Source organism: Dermacentor albipictus, chromosome 8, assembly GCF_038994185.2.
Source record: "Dermacentor albipictus isolate Rhodes 1998 colony chromosome 8, USDA_Dalb.pri_finalv2, whole genome shotgun sequence".
In the NCBI taxonomy this organism is placed as follows: Eukaryota; Metazoa; Arthropoda; class Arachnida; order Ixodida; family Ixodidae; genus Dermacentor; species Dermacentor albipictus.
Genome location: NC_091828.1, coordinates 3,877,546 through 3,890,510, shown reverse-complemented (window position 1 = coordinate 3,890,510; position 12,965 = coordinate 3,877,546). Strand labels below are relative to the sequence as shown.

General features: G+C 43.5%; 1 protein-coding gene across 4 annotated transcripts in view; it reads right to left on the bottom strand.

Moving 5' to 3' along the window:
• The window catches only part of LOC135921169 (protein 5NUC-like), a 266,996-nt gene that overhangs the window by 43,177 nt on the left and 210,854 nt on the right, over positions 1 to 12,965 (bottom strand). For all 4 annotated transcript variants that reach the window (XM_065455478.2, XM_065455477.2, XM_065455476.2 and 1 more), the window contains 2 exons: positions 7,076 to 7,273; positions 4,862 to 5,122 (listed from right to left, as the gene is read on the bottom strand). In XM_065455478.2, the coding sequence (XP_065311550.1) occupies positions 4,862 to 5,122; positions 7,076 to 7,273 (459 nt within the window). The remainder of the gene's footprint in view (positions 1 to 4,861; positions 5,123 to 7,075; positions 7,274 to 12,965) is intronic.

The window sequence follows — 12,965 nt, the reverse complement described above, 5'->3', positions numbered from 1 at the left end:
TTCAGCCCGTTTTGCGGGTCTTCAAACGACAATCCACTGACGGTCGGCGGTCCCCTGCCTGCCGCAGCAGGATGGGAAACGCTGGGGCTACCATTAGGGCGGTTGATTTGGGCACAATCTTCCTCTTCGTCTCTGGTAAACTCCGTACTACGGGGCAGGTTCTCTAACTTGCAGCTTTCTCGATGGTTCGGGACGTCGCTGTTATTGTCAGTGGTGTGTCGGCCTGACCGCAGTGTGCGGAATATGAACGAAAAAGACATAAACCAGATGTCACGTTGTAGAGGCGGTAAAGCACACAGTAGCAAAATTGGGAATGAGAAAACCCTTTACTGGGCAAACTTCCACCCATAAATCAAGTGACATTCAAAGCATGTTGATAACGGCCGAATAAAGTCGCCGATTGTCAATAATCTATTTGGCGGGTAAGCGCGTTGGATTTTATACCTGACTCATCGAAATTTGCACGCAATAGCTGATGCCCGCATGCCGCCAAGAAGCACTACACAATTCATGCTCAAGGAACAATTGTGCAAACCTCTAAATCAACATTTGTTGTCCATACAACCTGTTTACACAAAGTTCAGTGACAACAGAAAAAGCAGAATCCCCAATAACATACGGGTCAGTTCCAAATATTGTGGGCGCGGCTTGCGCTGAGCGATAACATTGGGTTGTTAGCGGGTGAAGTGATGTCACCGGAAAAATCACAAATAGGCACACGTGTCAGCATCTATCTATCTATCTATCTATCTATCTATCTATCTATCTATCTATCTATCTATCTATCTATCTATCTATCTATCTATCTATCTATCTATCTATCTATCTATCTATCTGTCTGTCTGTCTGTCTGTCTGTCTGTCTGTCTGTCTGTCTGTCTGTCTGTCTGTCTGTCTGTCTGTCTGTCTGTCTGTCTATCTATCTATCTATCTATCTATCTATCTATCTATCTATCTATCTATCTATCTATCTATCTATCTATCTATCTATCTATCTATCTATCTATCCCTTTGCACCGACCCAGTGGCCCTCGTAACCTGCCTGCTTGAGCAACTATGCGCTCCTGGTCGCCATGCCGTCGTAGTAAGCGCATTGTCTTCATTCCATCTGCGTGATATCTTATCCTCACCATGCCGTCATGATTACACAGTCTAGCCCGACCCGGTCTTGCAAGTTCTTTAATGGCAAGGGCCACAAGGTATGGGTTCATGGTCGCTGCATCGCCATCGTTGCAGCTTTGTCATCTGACACTCGTCCTTCCGTCGTCACGCCCTCATCGTTGTCATTCGATGTCCTCACGCCCTCATCGTTGTCATGTCAATGATGCTATTATTGTCATTCCTTCAAATCCCACGTGTCCTAGTGCATAATAACCTGAACCATTTGGTATGTGTTCTAGGTCGTGATGCCGTCGGGACCATTACATCGTCGTCATCCCAGATTTGTCATCCGACTCTCTTCATGCCGTCGTCATCACATCATGTTCGCCAGAGTGGTCGCCGGGCCCTCGCCATCACGCTGTGATATTATCGTTTTCAATACATCAGTAACGTCATCCAAATGCCACTACGTCGTCTTCATACCGCCTTAGGCGTTCCACCTACGTCAATCTTACTTTGTCATTTTATAGTAAACATACTCTCGTCATACAAACCTGATTAGGCCACCCTTGTCATGTCGCCATCGTCAGACAGTCGCTGTCGTGCCTCTATTGTCAGGCCATCTTTGTAATGCCGTCACGGTCCTGCCATCATTATGACTGCAGCTCCGGCATCCAAATCTCGTCATGCAGTCATCATACCACTGTTTTTATATAGGCTTCATGATATAGTCACCGCTACGCTATTTTCCCTATATGCTTGTCGTCATCCCTTTGTCCTAATTCCGTTGTCATGCTATCGTTATAACTCTATCATCATTATGTCTGCGTTGTCATACTGTCATCGGGATCTTGTCCTTGTCATTCCTTCGTCGTCACTGTAACTTCGACATTCGACTTTCATAATACGTCGTCATATCGTGGTCATCACGATCATTGTCGGCATGCCATCGCGGCCACACTGTCGTTTGACTATCTTCATCATTTCAGTAACCTCATCCCATCGTCGTCATGCTGTCGTCAAGTCGTCAAGCCGCCCTCTTCGATCCATCGAGTTCATTACTTGTTCATCATTCTATCTAATCATGTTGTCGTAGTTCAACCATAAAGTTGCCGCCGTTTTCATGCCACCATCATCATTGCGTCGTCACATAGACGATATCATGTAAGATGTGTCATGCCATCATGTTCATACCTTCTTTGTTGGGCCGTCGTTGTCAGTCCCCCCGTTTCACTCATCCGGTTTTGTCATACCGTCACAGTCATCTCATCATCGTCACTCCAGCTTCGCTATCTAATTCTCCGTACGCCACCGTCAGCACACCGGTTTCGTGATAGTCATCGTCACGCCATTTTGGTAATTCTTTTCTCGTCATCTCATTGCTCTCAAGCCATTGTCATGCCATTGTCGCCTTCGATTCGTGATACCATTGTCTTAATGCCTTCGTGGGCTGTAGTTTTCACTGTAACTTCGACATTAAAATTTCTTAATGCCGTCGTCATCATCATATCATGTATGATGTGTCATCCCGTCAGGTTCATACCTTCTTTTTTGTGCCGTTGTTGTCATCCCCCCCCCCCGTTTCACTCATCCGGTTTTGTCATACTGTCATAGTCATCTCATCATCGTCACTCCAGCTTCGCTATCCAACTCTTCTCATGCCATCGTCGGCACACCGGTTTCATGATAATCATCGTCACGCCATTCTGGTCATTCTTTTGTCGCCATCTCATTGTCCTCATGCCGTTGTCATGTCATTGTTGTCTTCGATTCGTGATACCGTTGTCGTAATGCCTTCGCGGGCCATGATTTTCACTGTAACTTCGAATTAGAATTTCCTAATGCCGTCGTCATCGTCGTCATGAGCATTGTCTTATGCCATCGTTATACTGCTGTCGTTTCAGTATCGTCATCATTTAGACATCGCCACTCTATTGTCATCATGCCGTCGTTGTATTAGAACTTTGTCAATCTATCGATCTTATTCCCAGTTGGTCATTCTATGGTAATCATGCGGTCATCATTTAATTCTTATTCAACCACTGATGACAAGCCATTGTCGTCATTGCGTCATCATCAGCTACACGCAGTGATGAACACTTTTACACGACATCTTCCTCATGCCGTCTTGGTTATTTCAGCGCTGTCATTCCCGCTCCTTCGCACGGTTGTCAAACCGCTGTCTTCACTCCTTCATCGCCATACAGCCGTCATCTCATTGCGCTCATGTCGTCATGACTCTGTCGCTTCAATTTAGGAATCTACATCTTTTTGTCGTCATGCATTAGTCGTTATACGCCTTGGTCGGTTAATGAATATCATTCTGTTATTTCATCCTCACTACGTAGGCGTTATACAGTCGTGGTCGTGCCTCCATGCTGATGGGCGACTTTAGCAAGCGGATGTCATAGCGATGTGGCACGATATCGGAATATGTAGAATATGGCCGAAGGAACGATGTTCTAGAAATTACCTTTACGCGTGTTAAATAAACGTGACCTCCAGAATATGGTCGCTCCCTAAACCGTTCACTTCCTATTCCCACTTTCCCTTGATGGTCATCTTGAGGCGAGTTGTAGCGTGAATATTTTAGGCAAGGTAGATACGCTTCCTTTAACGAAATAAGATGCCTTCAACATTTTAAAGATTTTTGCATTCATCCACATTGTTTTTTATATTTCAGATAATACGTTTCGTTCTTTTCAGAGTCGAGTAGACATCTTTATAGCAGTTTAGGGAGGTTTCAGGGTCTCCAGAACTAACATTTGAACTACCTGTTTATGACAGGATGAAGCTTTCAGATTTTAAGCTTTATATTTGCTGTGACCACGCATACCGCAGTTACGAGCAAAGAGCCCATTAAGTGCATCTACTTCACACAGTAGAACACTCAAAATTGGTTAAACAAGGAATCGAAAATGTATGCCATAAAAATGCTCTAAGTCATGCCGCTGTATGCTTGACGTTTCCTTTTCAAAACAAACAGAGCGTGTCCAGCAAGCAGGCTTTCCGTAACCTGGGCTCGTGTCCGTAGCGGTACGGATGCTCAAACGAATCACGAACTACTGTGCTGCTGTTCTCTAAGAAAGACAACAATTTATCTGAGAAAGTTGGAATGTAATTGATTTGCGCTATATTTCCCGAGTGTCGCAAGATCTTAAAAAGACGGGTGATGAGCTAGAGTAGAAGTGCTATTTTCGGCGCCCATGAAACTTCACGCCTATACAACATGACAGATTCCTGAGAATTCAAGCCCGCAAAATGCGCTACAAAACATAAGCATAAAAACGTTCAATGCGAGCAGACTGTGATCTATCAGATAGCACTATCCAGTAGGAAAAGTGACTTTGGTCAAACAGGGTGCTGCCTTACTGAGCAATTTCAAATGCACAATTATAAAGTTCAGTGAAAAAGCGGCAATCATCTTGTCATTCACTGCAGGGATTGCCTGTGCAAGCAGACAGTAATCACAGGTTCAATTATAGGGGGCCACGAGGGCAAATTCAATAGGAAAGCCATCGAAGCCATGGCGATAAGATAATTTTGTGACGATTGTGTAACCATGCCTTCCTTCTCTCTTTCTAAAAAAGAAATTGCCTACCTGGAGAATAGTGCACATTTAAAGTGCGCATACCATACAATTTCTAGTATATGTTCTGTTTTGAAATATTTGAGTTATAAGTAGTGCTTCGTGTGTCCTGTTTCCCCCATTATTTGTGCGCGCCTCCTAGCGTAAAAATCATTCTTCCTTTGGTGCTCACATTTCTGCCGGATAGAGTCCCTCGCGATGCCTCCATTGATGACGGCGGCATTTACTACAGACCATGCCGATGACACAGGGCTATTCCTGTTTGCGTAGAAGTCAAGGAAGGAGTCAGCCATCAGGTTCACAGAATTGCACTCCCTGTATCGGCACAACTTTTCATCAGCCTCCAGCAAGACTTTTGTGGAGCCCACAGTTCTTTTGATCGCCTCATCCACAGTTTGTTTGTATGACATCATGCTGTTTAGAACTTGTAAATCTGCAAACAGTGACAAAGGTAAACAATCATGCTGGTTGAGTAAAAAAAAAGAATGATGGTCTGTTAGAGTCACATAGGCGTGTCAAGTGTTGGCTACGGTAGGGCTGTCACTTGGCACTGAACAAGGTGGTGTCATTATATGAGAAGTTTCTCACATATACAGTTGGCTACAGGAGGTTGCTTTATTTTGAGTTCATTGCTGTGTCTTTCTGCTGTGGATTAGAAATGTGGTCGCAATTCTTTAATAGTAATTACTACTTAATACGTTTGTCTGCTGCCTTCGTGTACAAAGGATAAATTTAAGGAATTGCAGTACACGTGCCTAATTTTTTGTCTGTCTCAAAACTCCACAATCCCGAGATAATTTCTTACGCATCTCTGAGATGAATTAAACGCGCATAATGCATGAACAAACGATATTTTGGGGGGCAGAAACATAAAATGACATGTTGTTTGACGAAGAACAGAATACCATGTTGAACGTTGAAGCATAGGATTTCGTTGCATCAGATATACTAACACGTTTATGTGCGAATGATTACCCGCACTCTCTCAACACTAAACGGAACACACGCTAGCGCGTCGACAGCAAATGGTCAAAATACTTATAGAAATACACAGGCAGAGCGCTCTTAACATTGAAATGTAACTTCTGACCTCTCTCTTTCGTAGTGAAATGATAAATCCTGGACACCAGCGTGTCACCTTTGAAAGAAATGAGAGCAGAGATTTACATATGAGAAAATATTTGAAAGGCACAACCAGGTAACTTGAGATATAGAATTTTTGATTCCTAACCGGACGAAGGATGTTTCGTTCCATTCTATATTGAAATAAATTTTGGTAATAAAAGCCAAAAGCTAGCAAAATAATTTATTACTATGTTGAGAAACACTGAGCGCATCATCATCATCATTATCAGCCTGGTTACGCCCACTGCAGGGCAAAGGCCTCTCCCATACTTCTCCAATAACCCCGGTCATGTACTAATTGTGGCCATGCCGTCCCTGTTAACTTCTTAATCTCATCCACCCACCTAACTTTCTGCCGACCCCTGCTACGCTTCCCTTCCCTTGGGATCCAGTCCGTAACCCTTAATGACCATCGGTTATCCTCCCTCCTCATTACATATCCTGCCCATGCCCATTTCTTTTTCTTGATTTCAACTAAGATGTCATTAACTCGCGTTTGTTCCCTCACCCAATCTGCTCTTTTCTTATCCCTTAACGTTACACCTATCATTCTTCTTTCCATAGCTCGTTGCGTCGTCCTCAATTTGAGTAGAACCCTTTTCGTAAGCCTCCAGGTTTCTGCCCCGTAGGTGAGTACTGCGTAGGTGAGTACTGAGCGCATATGTTCTGCTATATAACTGGTCACTTTCTTCAAAATAAAACACTGTTGTAAGTGTGCGCTCCTGCGTATCAGCCTCTTTCTTTGTCCTCGTATTGTGCGCAGAAAGCTGCATTCATGTCCTACCAACATGCCCACACAATCACCTTAGTGAGCTCTATTAAAGGAGTCGGTGCAACCAAGTCAAAAAGAAAAACAGCATAGCGCTCATATTACTCTTGCAATTTAATCGCGCATGACTGCCATAGTTTTTCATTGCCCTGTGCAAACAGCGCACAAAATTACTCCTTCATAAAATGCGCTTCCCAAATACGGGCCAATAATACTTTGAAGTCGCCTTGTAGCACTGGCGCAAGTACAGCAGCCTTTCTGCGAAAAGAAATATTTTCATCAATTCATCAGAGCTTCCGGAAATGTGAGTCTTCATCTTCCCCGCCATGCCGTGCGTGCCAAATGTTACAACCTTCACGTCCACGTTCCTCATAAATTACAATAGAAAATGCTGTTGGTGGCATTTTAAGCTTTTGGTAAAGGAAGAGATAACTATAAGCACTTAAACTATTTTGCGTTTCATGTATAACCTCACTGTAGTCAATAACTTACCTTGGGGTACGTCCTGGCTCAGCAATATTGGAGAACCAGCCCAGTGCGTGATCACTCCGTCTCGATTAATTTCCATCCGGAGATAGCCTAGATATTTTCCAAATCGGAAATCTTGCACAATAAGGCACTGTGTTCCATCTCGTCGTTTATAGACGACCGGGTATGGCCCTTCAGGTTTGTCGTCGACTGGGGGCTTGCCTGCAAAAAAAAAAAAAAATGCGCTGCCTTCACGGAATGCCAGCTGCTGCAATGATACTAAATACTAAGTAATTTGTTTGTTTATTTATTTATTTATTTATTTTATATAGAAAACACCTTACAGGCCCTGTCGGGCATTGAGTAACAGGGGCAATGTAACAAAGAACTGTTAAGTACAATGGAAACAACTCAAAAATAAATCTAAAACAACTGTACAGGGGCTGAACTAAAAAACAATACAAAGCACAGCATGATCAAGCATAGCAAATACATAAAAGGAAGGACATTATGTAAAAAGCACGCACAAGCGTTCACGAAATATCTTGCGATCAGTTATCGTGACGATATCATCGGGAAGACCATTCCAGTGGAATATGGCACGAGGTACAGCAGATAAATTGAAAGCAGTGGTTTTACCGAAAATACGCTTGAACCTAAAATTATTATGTAATTTTGAGGACGTACGGACGGGGGTTTCGAGGGGTAATATGCATGGCTTATCGGAATGAACATATTTGTGAAATAGACAGAGCAAAACAATCTTGCGGCGGATGTCTAGGGGCTGTAAAGAAATATTGAGCTTGATCTGCGTTATACTTGACTTTCGATCAAAATTCCGAGTTATATATCGGGCAGCTCTGTTCTGGATGCGCTCCAGCATGGTTATTAAATATTCTTGGTGTGGTGACCATACAGCGGATGCAAATTCTAATTGAGGGCGTAAGAATGTCAGGTATGCTAACTTACGCATGTCAGCAGATGAATTTCGCAAGTTGCGCCTCAGAAAGCTAAGGGTTTTAGATGCAGTTGCGCAAATTGTAGTGATATGCGGAGACCAAGAAAGGTTACTTGTGAGGTTTACACCAAGGTATTTGCAAGTAGTGGTACGTGCCAGGTTCATGTTATTTATGGTGGATGTGAATATGGAGCTAGTGCGCTTGTGTGAGAACGATATATTATTACATTTGGAAGGGTTAAGAGACATTTTCCATATAATACACCAGTCAGTAATAATGTGAAGGTCATGCTGCAAGGCGCCATGATCGGTAATAGAAATAATTGGTCGGTAAACAACGTAATCGTCGGCGAACAGTCGTATGCAGGAGGAAATGTTTGAAGGTAGGTCGTTAATAAATATTAGGAAAAGCAGAGGCGCCAACATACTCCCCTGTGGTGCACGAGACGTGACGTCAGTGACAGAAGGACAATTGTTAACAACGGTAAATTGGCGACGAAGCGATAAAAGGTTTCTAAGCCAAGAAAGGCTTACTGAGTCAATACCTAGATGAGATATTTTAGAAATGAGCCGGCAATGGGCAACGCGATAAATGCTTTTGAAAAGTTCAGGAAAATGGCGTCTATTTGTTGACTTGCTCATACTGCTGTGTAGATCGGTGGTAAACTCTAGTAACTGTGTTTCACAAGATAGACCTTTCCTGAAGCTATCCTATTTCTGAAAGAAACAGTTATCTTTTTCTAGGTGCGTGTAAATGTGCGAGGCGATTATGTGTTCAAGCAGTTTGCATGACATAGATGTTAGCGATATTGGGCGATAGTTTTCAGGCCTATGTCTATCTCCAGTTTTAAAAATGGGGACAGCCTTCGCAATCTTCCAGTGAACGGGCAAGACACCAGACGACAATGACTGCTTGAAGATATGATACAGGATGACACTTAAAGTAGATTCTGTGTTTTTTTTAAAGCTTAGTGTTAATATTGTCAATACCACAGGCAGATCTGGTTTTAGGTCCATTAATGAGGCTAACAATGCCTTCAGTTGAGATATTTATGGGTGCCATAAATGGGTAATCGTAATCCGGAACCACTGGAATATCGGAATGGTCTTCCCTTGTAAAAACAGAAGAAAAATATGCATTAAATAGTGGTGAACATTCCCCGTCTGAAAGAGGTTGTTGTTTGTCGTCTAGCAGAGAAATATCTGAAGTGTGACTGGGTGTTAACGTTTGCCAAAATTTTCGCGGATTAGTCTTCAGGAGAGAAGGTAGGTCGTGAGCGAAGTACTTGTCTTTAGAAGTGCATAAGGCTAAAGTGTACTCACTAAGGAAGTTTTTGTACTTGCTTCATGAGGACTCGCCTGCCCGATTTATAGCATTGCGGAACAGACGTTTTTTTTATTACGTAGTGTTCGAAGTTTTTTATTGAACGATGGTTTAGACTTGTCATTCCCTGCCGAAACGCACTGAATATATTTGTCTGCAAGAGCGAGTAATCTGTCTTTGAAAAGTATCCAGTTTTCGTTAACGGAAAGTTGGGAAAAAGACAGCAAGAATGAGTCATTGAGAAATAAGAGAAGTAACTGAAGTTCAGTGTTGATGGAAACGTAGTTAGCTTTGTTGTAATCCCGAATTTTTTTATGTTGAAACCCAGTGAATAACGTCGGAATTCGGAGCGTCAGCTGAAGCAGCTTATGGCCACTAAAACCGTCAGAAATTAACACAGGACACACGGTTTCAGGTGCGGTGGTTAGTGCCAAGTCTAAATGTTATTGTCACGGGGTGGGTTGATTGATTACCTGAGAAAGATTTAAGTCCAAGGTTAATTCAATGAAATCGGTTGCGTGCTTGCACGATGATGACAAGCATGGCCAATTGATTTGGGCAACATTGAAATCGCCAAGCAGATAAACATAACTAGTTCAACATTTATGCATGGCAGTAACAATGCTTTCGCGTAATTTATCAACAAATGGAAGGGACAATTCAGGGGGGCGGTAAGAGACACCAGCTAATATGTTTCCACAAATGGTTTGACAGGCAGCCCAGATAATCTCAAGTGATGAAGAGGCGTCAACTTCATAAGAGGAAATCCTTTTATTTATTGCAAGTAAGACACCACCGCCCTTTTTATCATTGCGGCCATGCCGATAAATGCTGAATATGTCACTTTCTATAAAAATTTCACTATCTGAAACATCGTGGTGTAGCCATGTTTCTGTTAGTGCTAGAATGTCGGGATTGCTATCTTCTACAAAGGAACAAAATATATCGCGCTTATTTAGTATGCTGCGTATGTTAGTGCACGATATTGTGAGCAAGCGAGATGAGTCAGTAGAAGAGGGAAGTTTAGGGACCTGTGCACCGGTAGATTTCTTTAGCTATCTGCTACATAATACAACGGTGTCTCTATCAACATCGTACATGTATTCCTTGTTAATGCGCATCTTGTCACGTGAAAGTTTGTATGGTTTGTCCTGTGCTCTTGCATATTCTAGCAGTATTTTTCTTGCTAAGCGAGTGCTTGGCGCGAAATCCTCGCGGACAGATACGCGGGAGCCTTTTAGCTTCCTTGCAGAAGCCAAAATGTTCTGTTTGTCTTTAAAAAGTGGCAAGCTTAGCGACTATTGGTCTGAATTTGTCATGAGCGAATCGACCAATTCTGTGCACTCGTTCAAACTGGTCGCTTTATAAAGTAAGCTCGAACCTTTCATCGCAGAGTTTGACGACTTTTTGCTCTGAAGTTGTCCAATCTTCACCGGACTCATCGCTGATGCCAAAAAAAAGTAAATTTGATCTACGTAGTCTGTTTTCGGCGTCCTCGCACCTTGAAGCTATGGTTTTTAACTGGCGTGAAAATGACTGGATGCCGTCAGGTGTGTCTGTCCCAAAGGTTTCACGAAGGCTAAGGGTGGACTCGAGAGTGGCGACTCTGTCCTTAAGGCATTTCACCTCAACGTCTGTGGCGTCCTGCTTCTCTTTTATCGCCTTAAGTTCCACGAAAATTGCAGTTTGGCCCGCTTCTATCCTGCGTACTGTGTCTAAAACAGAATTTTCAGGTCCATGATTAAGTTCGACATCCCCAGACAGCATCAATCGCAACGAGACGCAGAAAGAAGCATGAAGTCGCACAAAGCAGCACAGTGCGCGTTTGACACTGTCATAGAGCTCAATTGGACACGACACCGCTATTAGACAGCAATTATTGCATTCATTGCAACTATTGACATTATTGCACTCATTGACAGCAATTATTGCAGCAATCATTGCAAAAAATCATGCTCTTTCATATATCGGGCACTTCCCTGATAGATCCTGCAACCATGTAGGCGCTTTGTTTACTTCACATTGCATTCGAATAATAATAATGAATATTATTTTTTTATTATTATTAATATTTATGAACCACAACAAACAATACATAGTAAGCGGGCCTGCCAAAGCCAAATGGTCTCAAGCAGCAGAAATTACATTACCTACAAAGATTACAAATCTCTATTACTGGCAAATCATCTTTGCAAGACCGTAAGTCACGTCAGCAACATGAGAACAATGAGAGCAATAAAAGCGGCGTTGAAGTTTGAAGAGTTCGCCGAGGCCAAGGAGGTTTGAGAGTTTCAAGGATTTTTCCCTTTGCTTTTACATATTGAACCATTAGCTAACTTCACGAACATGAATAGCTCTCCTGTTAATTGTTCGCAGTAATTGAAACAAGTCTATTATCTTTTACTGACTGAGCTCGCGTTTCGCGCAGAAATAATATGTTCAAGCCTGTTATGTAATAGGTGATGGGTTTGAACCTTATTAATTTATTTCCTGTTGTGACAGCATTCCCATGGACAGTCCAGGTGTGTTTCTATTTGAAATGCACTGGTGATAAAATCGTCGTCGCGCACCATATGCTGCACGTGTGAGTGAACGCGCGCGAGGAAGAGCCGCCGACAGCCGCTCAACCTGGCGCAAGCAATGGTGGAATGCGGACACGAAGCGTGCCGCTTTCTGCCATGCGCAAGGATTCGGCGCAGGCTAATGTTCGAGGGGAGGGGCGCAATCTACTCCGGGCGGCCGGCCGCGTATTTACACTGGGGCATCGCACTCGCGGAGACCCCGGACGTTGTTGCGCAGGCGCGAGTAAGAGCGGGTGCAAGAGAGAAAATTCGGCGACTTTTGCGCCTTGAATATATGTCTCTGCCTAGGCATTTCGGAAGAGTTTCTTAGCTAGTATTGTATGCGTTTGTGCCTAGGCGTGCCGGCAGAATCGCTTGGCGCGGAAGTGCTGAACTTAGCGTCGCAAGTTGGCGGTTGGAAGTAAATATAATTATTCATTCGTGTTTTTTACTAATTTAAAGAAATGTCACTATTTCGCATTATTGGCGGCGCCTCCAGGACACCAAAGCGGCAACGGGGATATCAAAGCAAAAACCCGGACTGGTCCGTGGGTTGGGGCTCACCGAGACCTGCACATGCCAGGGGTGCGTGAGATAGACTGTCCACTATAGCGGACAGCCACTTTTTAACGTGATAGCATTAAGTAGCTCGTGTCGCAGAAAAACGGAGTCATCGGCGTCGGCGGCATTGTCCGTGAACGAAAAATGGTGGAATGCAATTCATAAATAAGAACAACTTGCTGGATGGGCTATGTGGGAATCGAACCAGGGTCATGGAGTGTGAGACAGGGACGCTACACTCAGCCACTAGTTCGATGCTTCAAAGCGGGACAAAAGCGTCTCTAGTGAATGCGGTGTTGCCTTAGAAACGTGCCGTATAAAGTTATACTAGGGTGTATATTGGTAATTATGAGCATTTAAATTCCAGAAGTCGCAGTTAAATGTGTAGCGAAATATGTTTCCGCTACATTTCTACTGCGCTTTTAGCGCATGCAGAGCCATTTTGCGGCAAACGCAGAAGACCCCCCCCCCCCCTCGCAATGTACGGCGCTGCCCCGAGAGCTGGCGCGC